General features: G+C 39.6%; 1 protein-coding gene across 1 annotated transcript; it reads right to left on the reverse strand.

Annotated features, from left to right (window-relative positions):
* Positions 1–771: 771 nt before the first annotated feature.
* hephl1b (hephaestin-like 1b) lies at positions 772–15,455 on the reverse strand. Its single transcript, XM_077020571.1, has 19 exons — positions 15,195–15,455; positions 12,911–13,155; positions 9,985–10,191; positions 9,595–9,789; positions 9,207–9,461; positions 8,862–9,033; positions 8,617–8,756; positions 7,869–8,000; positions 7,335–7,540; positions 7,076–7,220; positions 5,509–5,721; positions 5,013–5,220; positions 3,768–3,907; positions 3,520–3,648; positions 3,243–3,349; positions 1,968–2,187; positions 1,562–1,701; positions 1,319–1,481; positions 772–986 (listed from the first exon to the last, which is right to left on the reverse strand). Exons 1-19 carry the CDS (start codon positions 15,365–15,367, stop codon positions 913–915), a joined length of 3,264 nt encoding a protein of 1,087 aa, XP_076876686.1. The 5' UTR covers positions 15,368–15,455; the 3' UTR covers positions 772–912.
* Positions 15,456–18,154: the final 2,699 nt, after the last annotated feature.

Genomic DNA, 18,154 nt, shown 5'->3' on the forward strand with positions numbered 1-18,154 from the left:
GTTTGCTTTTCACTTAGACACGTCTAATCATTTCGAGGAAGTCGTTGTCTTTCAAAGCCGTGGTGTGGTAATCAGCGTGTTTATTTGAAACCACAAAAGTCAGTTAAACAGGTCAGCGTTGTCATTCTTAATGATCTTTTATTTGAGGAATGGGACCAATACTGTCAGTGATAAATGGCCAAACTACATTTGTAGCCTACTTGATCACGGTCTAAAAATTGTACATCTTTATAAACAACAGCAGATTAGGAAATTGTTAAAGTGATCATCGAGGCATTGTTTTCTAAATCAAATGAAAATGTAATTGGTTTGTGGATATGGTTTATCGGCTGAGCGTTTTTTTTTTAAGTAAAGAGTGAGCTAGATCACTTTTTGGGTTTCCGGTTCACGATATTCGTTTTTATTGTTCCTGTTATTTGAATGTTTTGGTTTGTTTTTCTTTAGTTGCAGTAGGCTAGTAGTCACACCTGCACTACAAAAGTTTGTTTACGACAAATACATATTCATTTTAGCTGTTAATTCGCAGTAGCCTATATAATCAATGTATACATATTTACATAACATAGTAGTTTAACAGTAGTGATATTTTCTAAATATGTAAATAGTGAGTGTAAAGTATTCTGAGATATTCTAAATATTAAGAATTTATCTGAATATTTAGTGAAACCTTTGCATATGAGTGACACTCTATGAAGTCATGACTTATGGGAAAGTAGATTTTATTTCCTTTTCAAGTAAAATAAATTTGGGTATAGGCCTACATCAAATATTTTAAAAATTCAACACATTCTACTCCTAAAAAATGACAAAATTGGTTTCTATTCAATCATTTATGCTGCTTGTGCAAAAAACAGATGCAAGACAATAAATTCATAATAAGAAAACGAAGTATAAAAGTATCTTGGTTCCAGATCACATTAGTCCAAGGGTAGAGATGAAAGCTGAGATCCAAGCAATGCCCAGGTTTTGAACCACAGCACTGCCACCTAAAGCACACATTCATAGAAAAATGTAAATACATTTGCAAATTGCAGTCACAATATGCCTTTTGCTAAATGCTAAAAACATACTGACAAAAATGTGACATTTCCAGTGAATAGCATAATGTTGACCAAAAACGTTTACATTTAAATGCTTTGATTGAATAAATTACCCACAGACCAATCATTTGTAAACGTGCCATATAGTAAATGTATCTTGTGATTACTCGTGTTGTTTGTTTATTTTTTGGAATTGCACTGCACAGGGACTGGACCATCTGTCTGACCTGCGGGGGGGGTGGGGGGGGGGGGGGGGTGGACTGGTTCATATGTCTGACCTGCGCGGGGGTGGACTGTATAAACAGCCTCCATTCCTGCGCTGATGTGGTCAGCCACATGGCAGTGCAGCAGCCATGTTCCCTCAGCACGTGCCACCATCTTGATGGTCTGAAACGTGCCTGGGAACAGGTCAAACTCGTCCTTCCGATGGGCTAAGTCCATCTGCCACGGAAAAACAAGGTTTTTATACCTTAAAAAACTAAAAAACTGACATGTCATCTTGTGTTATGTGGTGGTGTCACCTTGTAGATAAATGTATGGCCGTGTAGGTGGACAGTGTGCAGGTCCACTTCGCTTCCCATCCCCAGAAGATACCAGTCCATCTGCTCACCGCTCTGCATTTCCAGTCCATGAAGGTTGCCATACAACTTACCATTAATCCCTGGCAGGACAAAAAAAAATGGGTTAAATCAGTACAGAACTATGTAGTTTTGACTGTATTATAACTCCATACAGAACGCCCAACTACACATGATGTACACATGGGCCATGGACAGCTGGCACAATTTTGCTCCACTGCTAATGCTGCTCAGTCTGCCTGCGCCCCCTATTGGTATGACATGGACCAACAGCTTCTAATTTCTGATTTGCCAACCATCCACACCCGCGAGCTATTACCAAGTGACAGGTAATCTTAAAAAATCTCACCGTGCATGCGGTTGCTCTCATCAAAGTCTGAGTTTCTGATCAGAGGTAGTGAGCTGTTGTAGTAAGTCTTGATATTGTCCTCGAGGTACCATGACATGTTCTCATCGAAGATGAGGAACAGCAGTGCAAACTCCCGATGCACATCCGTCCTCTGTCTGTTCTGGTCCAGTGTCCCTTTCTTGCAGACTACTAGTGGTCCAATTAAGCCACTGACTGTGTCCTACAACACAATACACTGTCCAACAACACGCTCCCAGCAAACAATCATATCACTCCACTATCCACTAAAGGTAAAAAATGTGTATGTGTGAGTGTGCATGTGCGTGTGTGTTTGTGTGTGTGTGTGGGTGGGTGTGGGTGTGTGTGTGTATGTGTGTGTGTGTGTGTGTGTACAAATGATAATTTCATATTAAAATAAACAGTTTAAACTGTAGTACGCTGCTATGTCTCTTTTCGCCTTGTTCATACAGTAGGCCTATGTATATGTGCTCACTGAATATTAGATTGTTTTTTATAAAGTCTAGTTTAATTTAAGTCTGATTTTTATGTACTCGGTGTCTGTAAATAATCCAGTATTTCAGTCTGTTAAGTAGGTTATGTATGCACTCGCCAAGACAATTTTCTTGTATGTATTACATAGCTAGCACAAACACTAATACTGTTTAACACTCTATTTCTTTTTCTTATTGTAATGATAGATGTGCAGTTGTGAAGTAGCAAGATAGTGCACTACACATTACAATATCTTTTTTTACAAGATCTGATGCTGTTTCTAAATGGAACCAGCTGTCAGAGGATATTAGAACAGCTCCAACGCTAGATGTTTTTAAATCCAAGATAATGAGATACTTAGTTGGACTAGTTTTTGGTTAGATATTGTTTTGTAGGTACTGTAAGTGTAGCCTCTTTTATTTATCTTTTACTTATTCTTATTTTCTTATTTTAATTTCTCTCAAATCTTTTACTTATCTTCTTTAATTCCTAATTCTTTTATCTTAATCTTTTTTTTTCCATTATTTAATTAATTTTAATTGATATTTTTTTATCCTTTAAATTCTTGTTTTTAATTTTTATGTATTATATTTTGTTAACAATGACCTTCCCAAGGTGATAGACCTTGGGTCGTAATAAGCTTCTTCCTTTCTTGTGTAAAGTACTTTGAATTGCCAGTGTGTATGAAAGGGGCTATATAAATAAAGTTGCCTTGCGTTCCTGTCATTAAGACGAACCTGTCATCAGAAGTAATCAGTAAAGACAGTCCTATTGTGAAATCACCTTAATGAAGTCCACATTAGAGTAATAGGCAAATGTGATGCAGTTCGGTTGGGATGCCGTTGGGCCAGACCTCTCAGGAACACGCCACAGGTACTTAATGGTATTTCCTGAAGTGAAAAGTGATGTTTCTATAAAAAATACTAAACTGATCATTACTGTGAACATGTTTAAGGAATAACTTCTTCATTAGACACCTTTGGTTTTATGGTGTGAGGTTCTAGATTGTGGTTCTAGATTACTTTTCTAGATTACTGTACAGAATTGTGATGATCCTTACCAGGCAGTACAGGCTCAGCCTGTGGTGGAAAGGCCTGCAGTCCATGAGGCTGTATCGAGTACGGCCGGCTGGCCTTATTCAGGAATGTTATCTGGAGAACATCCCCAACTTCTGCCCTGATTATTGGACCTAATAATATGCACACACAGAGACATACAGAAACCGCTGGGTGAAAGGGTAAAAGTATTTCTTAAATAATAAATGATCAATAAAATTTAATATATTGGTAAAATGTCATGCTGCCATACCCAGTATCTCCAGATGTTGTTCTTCGGACCGTCGCTGCTTTTCAGTGGTAAACGTATCATTGGTGTACTCCCTGTAGATTACTTTCTTATATTTGGAGCCAAGCCTGTTCTCACCTCTCCCAACAAAGATGCTGCCAGGACTGAGAAGCACAGTATCCATTGCAATATTAAAAAACCAACCTTAAACAGCAACAAGAACATGAAAAAAATCCCCACAATGTACTCAAATGATCGCCCATTGTGGTATTATGAATAGACGTTCACCCATTGCAGCATTATGAATAGACATTCCTTTATAAACAGCAACTTGGCATTTGGGCAGGAGGCACAAAAGGATTGTAAGGTTAGGGTTAGGATTCTGACACTGGGTTGTTAAGCAAAGAATATCACAGATCGGTTGCAATTGCAGCCCACGCCTTTGATTAATGGGTTTGGATTTCAGGAGTGAACAGTAACTACAGAAAGGAGGAGTGCTCTGAGATCTTGGGATTGATTGAGATGGATTTTATTGTGCGTTCTGTTTGTGCTTGAAGGCCTGTTCCTGCTTTGTAAAGAACCGATAGGAAGCTGCAGTAAAATATATAGTAAGTTACACACTAGTGAGGATTTACACAAACAAAAACCTCTTTCAAAATTATAAGATAGCACAAAATTATTAGATAGCACTATTACATCTCTAGCGGGGAATATTGTAATGTACTATGTACTATATCTGTACTGACCTCTGGTGTGTGTGTGTGTGTGTGTGTGTGTGTGTGTGTGTGTGTGTGTGTGTGTGTGTGTGTGTGCGTACGTGTGTGTGTGTGTGTGTGTGTGTGTATGTGTGTGTGTGTGTGTGTGTATGTGTGTGTGTATGTGTGTGTGTGTGTGTGTGTGTGTATGTGTGTGTGTATGTGTGTGTGTGTGTGTGTGTGTGTGTGTGTATGTTTGTGTGTGTGTGTGTGTGAGTGTGTGTGTGTGTATGTGTGTGTGTGTGTGTGTGTGTGTGTGTGTGTGTGCGTACGTGTGTGTGTGTGTGTGTGTGTGTGTGTGTGTGTGTGTGTATGTGTGTGTGTGTGTGTGTGTGTGTATGTGTGTGTGTGTGTGTGTGTGTGTGTGTGTGTGTATGTTTGTGTGTGTGTGTGTGTGAGTGTGTGTGTGTGTATGTGTGTGTGTGTGTGTGTGTGTGTGTGTGTGTGTGTGTGTGTGTGTGCGTACGTGTGTGTGTGTGTGTGTGTGTGTGTGTGTGTGTGTGTGTGTTATTACCTGTCCCTGTCAGTGGCATTAAAGTTCTCAAACTCCCAGGTCCGATTAGGTGAGTAGTCCCACTCTACCTCCTCAGCAGCAATGAAGTAGTACACATTAGGAACTGTGGGTGGCGCTGTGGAGTTCTGCCCGCACGTACCCACTCTGTATTGTACCTTCATCCCTCCTGTGTAGTGCTCACTAACTCGGCAGCTCACCTCGAACAGCCCTATGCCCACACACAAACATGTTGATCACAGCGCCACAGGGCAAAACTTGAGTAATACTCTTGTTCACCACAAGGTGGCGTTGGAACACTAAAAGCAGAAGTGTTGCAAATTAGACAGCAGGCTGTATATGTCTTCACATTTATTTTAATTTCTTTTTTGATGGGAAAATATATATATATCAGCATTTAATTCGAAACCCAGTATTTCATGAATTGGTATTTAATTAGATACACATATCTCCCTTTAAGAAATACATTGTAAAAGGCACAACCAAGCTTATGACTGACCAGCTGTGTCTGGTTGCATGAAAACAGTGGCAGATGTGTGTGGGAAGACGCTGAGAGTGTCACGGGTAGTGCCCTCTTTGATGAAGGTGTTGCCTTGAAAGTGAACTCCATGCATGTCAATGTTCGTGCCGAGCCCCAAGATATGCCACCTGACCCGGGCACCAGCGCACATGTCCAGCCCCTCTAGGTTTCCGTACATGTAACCATTCACAGCTGCACACAAAGACCAAACACACATGACTACACTGCACTATTGTTTTAGGTCTGTCTATATTTTGGCCATTGGATTTTCATTTCAAAATGAGAAGATGAAAAATGGAATCATATCTCATTTTAGTTGGAACATGGACAACGGGAATCTGTGATGTGACGGGAATCTCATGGCTAATATTTCACGTGCTTTTGGTCTTCTTTATTGTACTTTGCCATTGTTAAGCAGAAAATGTTTCCCCAGGATCCAAGGCCGCTTCGTCGCAGCTTGTTTAGGAAAGTGCTACACTAATGAAGTAAGTTCAGGTTCTGTCTTGATGGAATATCTTGTGATGAGAAGTACTTGGAAATGTTAGACTCTGTAGGTTACTGCGAATGTAACCTTTCTGACCTTTCAGAAAATCTTCAGTGAAGGAAAGGTCAGAGTATATTTAGAGTGTAAACTATAATGATATAGATGTATTTATTTTCATGTATTTTAGTATTACTACTGGGATTTAATATTTTATAGTTATTTAACCAGCTCTGGAAAATAAAATTCGATTCACATCTTTATATTCACTTTGTAAGATTTAGTTAGTTAAACCCCAAATTAACCCTAAACCTTATAAACCCTAACCCTAATTAACCCTCTAAACCCTAAACCATAATGAACTCTAAACCCTAAACCATAACCCTAATTAACCCTCTAAACCCTAAACCATAATGAACTCTAAACCCTAAACCATAACCCTAATTAACCTTCCTGCTGCTTCCCCCAGACCACCATAGCAGCTGAATCACAGCTAAGTCTTATCAAAGGTGATTACTGTAATATCCACTTTGCTGTTACCAGTGGTAGCCAAATGTTCCTTCAAAAACATTAATAGTGGGATGTCAGTTACTCTTCTTCAGAAACAGGATAAGTACAATGAAGACAGTAGCTTCTTGTGGGAAAAACCATAAACAGAAAAGAAAGGACCAGTTTCATGCACCTCAATTAGTATTTTGATTTTGTTAGTGCCAATAAAAGAGAGCTCAATAATGTTGCATGTAAACCATTCTCTGGATTTTAAACCAAGTTAATTTGGTCTGTTTTACATCTTATTCTGAAATGAAAATCAAATGGCCACAATGTAGATGGACTGTCCTGGTTAGCTGTGGGTAAATTTCAAATTAAATAAATTTTTCGACTGTAGCTAATTGTTTTGTTGAAAATTGTGTCTGGTTTAAATAATAAAGTTTTAAATTCAAACTCAGTACCACTGGAGAAAGTAATCAACAGCTAAATTGTGAGTGAAACACAAAAACCTACATATGTATTAGATTAGGAGATTATGGTGAAATTATTATGAAAGTGAATGTGTGAACAGACTACCATGCATCATGTTGCTTTCCACCAAGGCGTCATCATTAGGGTTGGATTCATTAGTCCCGTGTATCTCAGTGTTGTTATTAAGATACCAGCTCAGGTTTTCATCAAATACAGAGAAGAGCAAGAAGAACTCATTGTCCACATCTCTCTGCAATCAAATATACTTCATGGAAATGCAATGGTCCTGTGCAAAAACTCAATTATTCTTGCGCAGACAACAGTGCACACTTATCATCACTGTTCCAGATTATATATACAGTACCTGGGTGTCATTGGAGCTCAGTGCACCTTCCTTGCACACCAGCAGGGGGCCAACAAGGCCAGAGTTTGTGTCTCTGACAGGGTCAGTGGAGGAGAAGTACAGGTAGGTGATACAGGGTGGGTCATTCTTAGTAGGCCCCTCCACCACCTGCCACCTGTAGGTGAAGGTGTGTCCTGGTGGCACATTAGAGCCATTTCTCACTGTACCTATGATCCAAATGAAATTGATGATATTAAAAAAGGTTCATCCTGAACTATGCACATCTACAGGAGATATTGCAAAGCACGCCATGTGGTCTTATCACAGCTTACATCTATATGTCGATTCATCAACTACCAACTGCAAAACAATGTAAAAGGTACTGACTGCCTCATCTTCTAATATCACTCTCACCGTCTTCCTACTGAGCTCCCTCAGAGATCTTCTAATATCACTCTCACCATCTTCATACTGAAGTCCCTCAGAAATCTTCTAATATCACTTTCACCATCTTCATACTGAGCTCCCTCAGAGATCTTCTAATATCACTCTCACCATCTTCATACTGAGCTCCCTCAGATAACTTCATGTACTGGAGGCCATGGGACTGGATACTGTAATTCTTGTCAGCGTTGTTAAAAAATGTGACTTCCAGAACATCTCCAACCTCAGCACGCAGCACAGGACCTAAGAGAAGCCAGAACCCAACAGGTAAACGTTATTTGTATTTTTTATAACAAAAATGATATAGGTCTTTACTTATTAAATGCATAAATAAATTTAAAAATCTGAATATATTGTGAGGTCTAAATATATATAACAAATATTTAGACCTCACAAGTCATTTCTGATTCTAATCAGAAATCTTTTTTTTTTTTTTTAAGCAAAGAATATGGAACACATGATGTAAAAATATAGAGGTGTGAGTCACACATGACTAGAAAACAATTAAGCCTTTGTTAAATATTTACAATTCATACATGCAGAAATTAGTCATAGTAATAGTAAAAAGTTATTATTAAAATTCTGCAAAAAGAAAGCACAATGATCAAATAATTATATATACTTATCTATACAAGTGTTCATGCATATTTATAGAATAAGTTGGGAATATTAGTATGCATGTCAAAATATATGGTTGAATGCAGTTGTTGTCTGCAGGTATGCATGATAAGGCTACTTACAATATAAAATCTGTGATAATACATTTGACACTTTTTCAGTGTGAAGTAATACATACATATACACATATACTACACATTATGTATTGTACAACAAAAGAAACTAAAAAAGGAGAGATTACCAAGAATCCCAAGGTGGCTGTCTGTTGTAGTCGGCTCTTTCTTATGCAAAAAAGTTCCATCACTGTAAGCTCTGAATACCACTTTCAAATACTCCCCACCAAGATGGCCAAAATCCTTCCCGAAATATAAATAGGAAGGCCTGAGGGATTGAAGGACGTGCCCAAAGGACGTTTAGGACCAAAACTCCACCACTATAAAAAAAGCAGTGTGATAAGTAAACCATGAAACTGATAGAGTTCCATACCTCTGGCTGTCATTCAAGAAGACATTGTTCAGTTGGTCTATTCCAGATGGGGCGTAGTTCCACTGAAGTATCTCAGCAGCAATGTAATACTTCCTGGTTGTCCCATTCAGAGTAGTCAGAGAGTCATTTTGCCCAGCACAGGGTGTGACACGGAGCAGTGCCTGCATACCATCTAAACACCATGTATGTACAATGGAATGTCAAAGCCACGATGAAAACAAATAGATAAAAAATGGATATATGTACTGTATATTCCATTCCTATTTTTGTCCAATATTTAGTGAAGGTGTCACAGTAGTATTCTGTCCACTGTAACTAGAGATAAAATGCTTTCTCAGAGTCTACCTTGCAAATGACTGTTGACCTGACAGCCAAACAACCATTTTCCTGTTGTCAAAGGAACCATTTCCACGCTGAGGAAGGTGGCAGGAAATAGACTGACAGTGTCGACACGGTGACCGCCTATCAGTAGTGTGTGTCCATGGAAATATACGGAGTGGACATCCACCTCATTGCCCATGCCAAGGAGATGCCAGGCCACTGTTTGGTTCTGGCACAGCTCAATTTCAGGGAGGTTACCATACACATACCCATTAATAGCTATAAAATAAGATGCAAAAGAATATAAAAATTATAGTGCATATAATGATAGCACCATAATTATATGCTAACATTATATTGCATCTAATGATAGAACCCATTTTAATGGGTAAATCAGAAAACAGAGACCTACCGTTCATCTGATTGGATTGCTGGAACTCTTCATCACTGGGATCGACAGCATCTGGATCAGAACAGAAGGTGTGGATGTTCTCATCTAGATACCAGCTGAGGTTCTCATCCACCACACTGAACATAAGCAGGAAGTCCTTATCTACATCTGTCCTTCTCACATCAGAGTAATTACCCCCCGTTGCCTTCAGGGTTCCTAAAAAAAAAACAGGCCATGATATTTTCAGCGGAAAAACAGATTGCGGGATGGAGGTTGAGGACAAAAAAAAATCTTTTATATGATTTAATGTTATTGTTATTGTACTATAATAAGTTCATTCTAAAGAATCACTTTATTTTATCACTTTATAAGAATCACAATATAGAAACTTTGCTTGGCTGACTCACACACCGTTTTTGCAAGTCAGTAGGGCTCCTATGAGTCCAGCACTAATGTCTTTGTTTGCCACCACATGTGAATGGTAAGCCCAAGTCAAGCAGTTGGCATCATCTTGTGTAGGCCCATCCTTTACTATCCAGGTGTAGATGTGTGTTCTGCCAGGGGGAACTGCATCATCGTATTTGTCTGCTCCCGAGGATCCATCTGGATATAGTGCCCCTTACCCACACAACATAATATCAAACAATGAAATATCAACCAAATGAATATCAACCAAATGAAAACCAATAGTGCATATTGCTGGTGAGCATTTCAATCTGTCTAACCCTAGTACCAAAGACAAATGGCCAGCACATATCTAATTTAAATGGACAAGCTGACAAACAGGATAACGTAGCTGAAGTCTCTCTGCTATCTCATCACTTTCCCCTAGAGACCCATCTAAACTAGCCATACCAAAAGGCATTCTTCAGACTTTAGGGATTTTATAGACAATAGGGACTTTTCTAACTTTACATTTTTCTAATTTGTCTTAGTTGAATGTTTCAGTCCCAGTGAGGTGCATTCAAAAGATAAGTATCATGTTGGCCACCCCTGACCCTCGGAGGAGTATTTGTTCTCTGCATATGTCTGCATGTGTCTACGTATTGGTTTGTGTGTCTGTGTGTGCGTCATTTATTACACCTATCCTCATCCTGTTAGGGTCATGTACTGCAAGTGTGTCTTGTTAATGTTTGTGTATTGCACTGTGTGCATCATCCCTCACAATTGTTACAGAACTTGACTCAACAACTGACTCAAAAAACTGACTCAACAACTGACTCAAAAAACTGACTCAACAACTGACTCAACAACTGACAACAGCTGACTCAACAGCTGACTCAACAACTGGCAACAGCTGACTCAACAACTGACTCAAAAAACTGACTCAACAACTGACTCAACAACTGACAACAGCTGACTCAACAACTGACTCAACAACTGGCAACAGCTGACTCAACAACTGACTCAAAAAACTGACTCAACAACTGACTCAACAACTGACAACAGCTGACTCAACAGCTGACTCAACAACTCATTCAACAACTCATTAAACAGCTTCAATCGGCAGAGCAATCACCTCAAGAGAGCAGTGTAGCTCCCTGAGAATGACCTCTATTCAGGAATCAATAATCCAGAGACAACAAGGACAACCAGCTTGGTTGATCCACAGAGAGTCTGTTGGATTTCTTTTAAATAATGCTGCATTTAATTGAAATAGCGTTAATGGGTGTAAGGGGTTGCTGAAGTGCAGATGAATGTTATGGTAATACTCCTTCTCTCCACCCTGACTCAGAGGTTTCATTCGCGATCCTGGCATCTAATCAGTCTGACATCTCTGCAGAACCCATCTCCCAAGAAGAGTAACGATTGTGCACATGACCCTCCTATTCTACAGCAAGAGTTCTTGCTCCATAGTAGGTGTCAGATGAATATTGGCAGTGTCACGATACAGCCCGGACCCCTCTCTTCGGACGTGTGTTAATGTAGTCCATGTCTTTATATGTACTTCCGTTTGTGTGCATTTTTACTAGTCTCTTTAGTCTAATGTGCTGCACAAGATGCTTGTTACGTTATATATGTGTTGTGTGTGTTCGTCTCGTCCTGTGCTCGTCTTTTTGAGTCTGCTGCGTTTGCTTGCTCTGTGCTGGTAGTGCTTACTGCAGCAACCAGAATAAACTTCTGTGTTTTCCATGCAATTCGTCTCCATATCCTCAAGCTCCTCGCACTTGTTACATAAAGACGAGAGACCAAGGGTCTGGTCTGGGTATGGAGAAGGTGATGCATAGTCGCTCCCTCTCCCGCGTGTCCCCAAGCAGCGCACTGGATATGGCCTGGGGCCGTGAGGGAGACCTCATATGTGACTACCTCCAGAAGTGCGCTAGCGAGGCAGAAGACAAGGACCTTCTACTACGATCTCAGTGACCGAGCTTGGGCGAATGGGCCCTATGCCAAGGACATTCCGCTGCCACCCTCAGAGGGTGACAACATGGACTGTCCGGAGGACAGTACCCCAGGGCCACTAGCATGTGGAGTTATTGGAGGAGACGAACCCAGAGGAGGAACCGCAGGACTCACCCACTAAGGCTCCCCCTCTTGGAGCATGGTCCGGGTTTGAGCCCACAGAGCACCTCCCAGATGCGCTAGGCTCTCCTAGGGAGCCTCATGCCGGTACTCTTCTGCCCAGTGGCAGGAGAACGGCACGCTGTCTGATCTAGAGACAGGAGCCTGCGCAAGATACTGTGGCTCCCACTGCAGGGGAGCGACCCCAGGGCTCCGCAAAGGGACCGAGAGGAACGGGATCGGGGCCAACACCCGTAACTCCAGGACGGCCCTTTCCGTAATTTGCGGAGCTGCAGGTGTGAAAGCCTGGTCCTCTGTTCTCCCTAACCCCTGTGCGTGCGTTTTTGGCAGCTCCGGGCCAGTCCATCGGTGTGGGTCTGGGGCTTTACAGCTACGCGCGTGTTAGCCTAGTCTGTGTCTTTATATGTACTTCCGTGGGTATGGTTGTTTGTGTGCGTGTTCACTTGTCTCGTTAGTCTAATGTGCTGCACACGGTGTTTGTTGCGTTACATGTATATATTGTGTATACATTATTGCAGCAACCATAATAAACACCTGTGTTTTCCATGCAACTTGTCTCTGCTTCCTCAAGCTCCTCGCACTTCTTACAGTTATCCTTTTCTCGTAATATATCACATTTCTAAAAATGGCTAGCTACATAATATCAATACTCATTCAATGCTTTTTATCCCTGAATATTATGCACATCTTTTGATTATCTTAAGCAGATGCTAGAGTGGACTTTTTAAAACTTTTAACACAATTTTAGCAAGTTTAACAATGCTTAAACTTTAGCACAGAGCTAAAGCAGAGCAGAGCAGAGATCATGTGTTACCCTCTGAGTTTTTCAGATAGAAGACTCCATGTGAGTGCACTGAATATCGTCTGGAAGCAGAGTTCTTCAAATGCAGTTCTATAGTGTCATTAGCCTCAGCTTTAAGCACTGGGCCCAGGTAGCCCAGCCAGGCTGGTTTGGGGATTTCTGTGGTGTAGGTCCCATCCGTGTATTGTTTGTATATAGCTTTCTTATAGACATGTCCAATCCTATGGGGGCCCTGTAGCAGGAACACAGATGCATGCCTACAACATAAAAAGCAATATGCAGGTTTGTAAAGATGAAGTCTTTACAAACATTCAAACAGCAAAAGAGGCAGAAATCTAATTACAGTGAAAAATAGGGGGAAGGTGACTAAACAGAAAAACAAATCACAAGAATACAACACATCTCATATTGCATGAATATCTACAAAAAAGAGTCAATAAAACAATAAAGAAACCTCAAACACATACAATTCACATTATTTAATGACCTGGGGTTGGTTTCCCGAAACGTTCGTAGCGCTAAGTACTTCGTAACCTCGTATGAAACGTATGAGGCTAAGAAATACTTAGCGCTAAGAATGTTTCGGGAAACTCACCCCTGGTTTACACATTAAAATTAACGGAATAAATACCTGGAGAGAGTTTGGGTTAGATAGTGCTCATGCTTCTCCACTATTGACCCAAACCCTAGAGTTAGGGTTAGGGTATAGGGTTAGAGAGTACTTATTCCTCTCAACTAGAGACCCAAACCTAGGGTTAGTGTTAGAGCTATAGGGTTGGGGTTAGTTAGTTAGGGTTCAAGAGTGCTTGTTACTCTCTACTAATGACCCAAACCAATACAAAGTGCCTTAGAGTAAAATAACTGCACGAACATCACCTCCAGTGTCTGTGCAACTGTATTGCAAGTTATTCATTAAAACTCAGAATACTCAATAAACTCAAATGTATTCATTAAGAGAGTAAAAGGCAAAATCCTACATTTTGAGAAATATGGAATGTTAAGTGACTAGATAAGGCAGTCCTGTGTACAGACTATTTATTTTTCTATAACATATTTGTCTATAACATGAGCAATAGGTTGGCACAAATTAAGTAAAATATATAAAATTCTTTATTTAATTAAACAAATGATTATAACATTAGAGTAATTAATTGATCTTGAGCCAACAGAATGTTCTATCCAAAGATTGTAAAACACACACTGGTCCACTGACACATGTAACAGCTGCAAAAGCTTTTTGTTGTTGTTTTGGTTATTTGCTTCATTCTTCATTCTTGGCCATTTTGACCTTAATCATTCAGATTGATGAACATGTTTGCATGCCAGTGTGATTTTAAAGGAAGATGTTTTGTGTTTTGTCAGTGCTTTCCAGTCATTGTTTTTTCCAGCTTTGGTTCCTGTTCAGAACCTTCTGATTTTAGAGAGTCATGCTTCATTCGATACGGACTGGAAGGCTGACACTCACTGATAAACCCTTGGGGTGCGCCTTGGGATCACATTTTTGTTCATTGTCTTCCTGCTCAGTGAAAGACCATTTCATTCATCCTAGCTCTAACACTCTGAGAATCACAATAGGTCTATTTGTTCATATATAGCGGCACCACCAACATAAGATAAACTCTAGCATGGTCAGGACATATGCTTAGAGTGTCTGGAATGTATTTTTCTCTACACCCTAACCTATGTACATCATGTGTAATTATGAACTCTTCAGCAAAAAACAATACTGCTACAACATTACTGCTACAATAGCCATGGAAGATTGATAATCTTGGGTGGTTTAAGAACTTTTTGCACAGAATTCATAATAATGCAAATATCCAGATTATACATAAGAATAGTAGTATTACTATTACTACCACTACTAATAAAAACAACAGCAACAATAATAATAACAATAACAACCACCAATTGTAATTAATACAGTATTACTACTAGGCTACTGGAGGTTCTTGTTAGACTACACGTAATTAGTATTTCTTGATGTAATAGTACTAGTAGGCTATTTCTAGTAGTGAGACGTTCAGATTCAATATTGTAAACTTTTCTGGATCTAGTTAAGTTCCTTTTTCCTAATCTTAAACAACCAAGAAACAAAATCATGAGCGATTTAAATAATACAGAACTATTTTACCTAAAAATATTGTCAGTATCAAACTTAAACGCAAACAAACTTAAAATTATAATGACATTTTTTGGGTTTTAATTTGTGCAGATATGATATATGCGTAATTAAGTATGTATTTTATGTAATTCACTTCAAGTATTCAAACGTGACTAAAATGTTAAAACTCACGGGTCATCAGCTGCAGATTTACCACTGATGCGATTATAACCGCCAGGCGCGTAATCCCAATTTTCTTCTTTTATATCGATGAAGAAAGTTCTTTTTATGGCATCATTTTGACCAATAATGGCGCAAAAGCAAAAAATACTTAATAACCACCGTCTATTTATATGAATAGTCATTGTGTCAGATATTACTCTATACTTCTTTATCGGTCAACTCAGATTTACAAAGAGAGAACGCTTCAGCGGCTGTAGTGCTGCAACAGCTGTGTGACATAATGAAACCTAATTTGTGTGTCGTGGCAAATGAGGAGGGACTAAGAATTGTTTTCGTAATCCTTCGATTTCTTTCTTTGACCTCTCGACTTGATCCTCTCTTCCTAAAAGACCTTGTGATGTGTGTGTGTGTGTGTGTGTGTGTGTGTGTGTGTGTGTGTGTGTGTGAGTGATGCGGTGGAGGGGGGGGGTGTGGGTGTTATCCCTGGCTTTTCGCGCGTGTCATTTTAGTAGTAAATAATAATATATAATACGATATTATCTATATGCATGTGTATGCTCATTTGTTATAATGTATTATTAAACGGAAATACTGAGGCCAGAAATACCATGATCCACCTGTTTCTGTCACAACATATTTTACTTGAGATTAAGATAAAAGTTTGTAGCCCTGTTGGAAAATGTCCAGGTCGTTCTTGCCATTCTTTTAATTGTGATTCCAGTTTGCATGTGTGTTGTAGTGGATCAGTGGGTCCCATTTTAGCCTGTAGAACAGGGGTCGGCATAATCACTGGCACGCCACACGCTGGACCAGCATCAGCAAAAAAATGTATAATAAAAAATCTCAGACAGAGAGCACGATCCTCCAATCGAAATCGCTCCTCAGCGCTCTGCTCGTCGGAGGTGTTTATACTTGGCGATCGATCGCGATATAATACTTAATTTGTGTCCATTTACACCTCCGCTAACAATTTACATTCGCCACACAACCCCCCACCGCTCCAATTTTATTTGTTGGTAATGGCACACTCATTTAACACTCATGTTAAAGTTGGCACTCCAAAGTTGGTCTCAAAGGTTGCCGACCCCTGCTGTAGAAGTACCGTGGAGGCTTTCTATGGAGTGAGATTACTGTCTTTAATATGAGAGCGCAAAGATAAGGTTAAATCGATCAAGTCAGACACACTGAGTACCCAAGAAAACCGAGCAAAAACTGACGAGAGCAGATGAACAAGAATTGCACGGTTAAAGCCTGGTTTATACTTGACGCGTCGCGAGGGACCGCGCGTCGAAAATGACGCAATCGCGGTGGCTCCCCCAACACTGGTAAATGTGACTGGTATGCAATACTAAACGGAAGGTACAAATTCCTGGATAAGTTAAAAGGATAAGCAGCACAAAATATAATTATCTCTTTTTAAGCCAATTTTGAACGTGGGCTTAAAGGGCACATGGGCTTAATGAGTACCCTAGATCTTACACAATGTTGAAACCACTGATGAAACATTTCTAACCTGTCTAGAAAACCTAGAAAAACTAGAAAACCTTTATTGGAGGTGCAGTCTTGGGCACAGCTTTAGAAAGGATGGCACATACATTGTAAAACATAAAAAGCCAAAAACTACTTATCTATTTGTAGATGTGTGTGCATGTTTTTGTATTTAGTATTTATTTTAATACTAAAATATTTTTTGTATTAGATGGTTTTCTATGTTTATGAGAATTATGCACAGGAGTTCCTCTTTTATGATCTGATCATAGTATTTTTGTTTTGCTTTTGTTTTGCTTTTTGTTTTGTTTTGCTGATGGGCACATGTTCTTGTTTTAACCCTAATGTTCTTGTTCATGCCTGGTACTATGCAAGCCTACATTCTTTTTGATAGCAACTTAAAAATAAATGTCATGTTTTACCCCACACTTATGTCACGCTCTTGCTTATGCCCAACATGACAGTTTTTTAGGTTAGGGTTAGGTTAAGGTTTAAAGAAAACTTCAAGTGTAACGGTGCAGAATCACAAGGCAGGTTAGGATCCATGTGCAGGTTAATAATATAGTATTTAATAGGACAAATCCAGAGAATGTGGTCGGTAGCAGAGGTAAAATAGAGGGCAAGGCAAAGGCAACACTGAGAGAACCAGGCAGGGAGATCATAGACATAGAAACAGAATCAGGACAAACGCTCGGTATGCAAACTCGTAAGGAATGGCAATAGTTTGCAGTGAACAAGAGGGCTGGGCGTGGTTAAACATGCCTATCAATCATTCTTAATACTAGAAAGTAAAAAGGGAAAAGACAGAAGGGAAGAAAAAACACAGCTCAAATGACCACTGCAATGGTTCGCCAACTGCTGCTACTAAAAGAAGAGCTAGATTAAGAAGAGTCATTACAAATGACTGTGATGTATGTGTATACACTTTCAATGTCAGTGGGCCCCTATAAATGCCAATAAACCGAGGCACATGAGCAAAATGGGCCCCTCTCCCTACTTGGGCCTTGGGTAGTCAGGTCCACTTTTCCCCCCACTACCACACCCATGTGTGTATGTGTGAGTGTGTGTGTGTTTATGTAAGTGCAACATAGGATAAATGTATGGAATGTACTTACTAGCAAGGGTAGAAGGTTGCGACAACATTGAAATGAAAATGAAATGAATGAAATGAAATGAACCTTTATTGTCATTACACATTGTACTTGTACATTGCGCAACGAAATTGGATTACAACCCCCTCCCCCTCTTCGTGCAATAGAAAATAGAATTTTTAAAAAATTAAATAGAAAAATCTTAAAAATAAACAATTTAAATTATTAAGAGCTATGATGTATTGCACATTTGTATTTTAGCAGCATAGGTTTATTGCACTTGTTCTTGTAGGCTGACAGCACATCTGCCTACTGATGAACTGTATAGTCTTTGTTTAACAGGGATATGGCCCTGTTATAAAAACTGTCCCTCAAACGGTTTGTCCTTGA

This window comes from Brachyhypopomus gauderio, chromosome 10 (genome assembly GCF_052324685.1).
Source record: "Brachyhypopomus gauderio isolate BG-103 chromosome 10, BGAUD_0.2, whole genome shotgun sequence".
NCBI classification, from domain to species: Eukaryota; Metazoa; Chordata; class Actinopteri; order Gymnotiformes; family Hypopomidae; genus Brachyhypopomus; species Brachyhypopomus gauderio.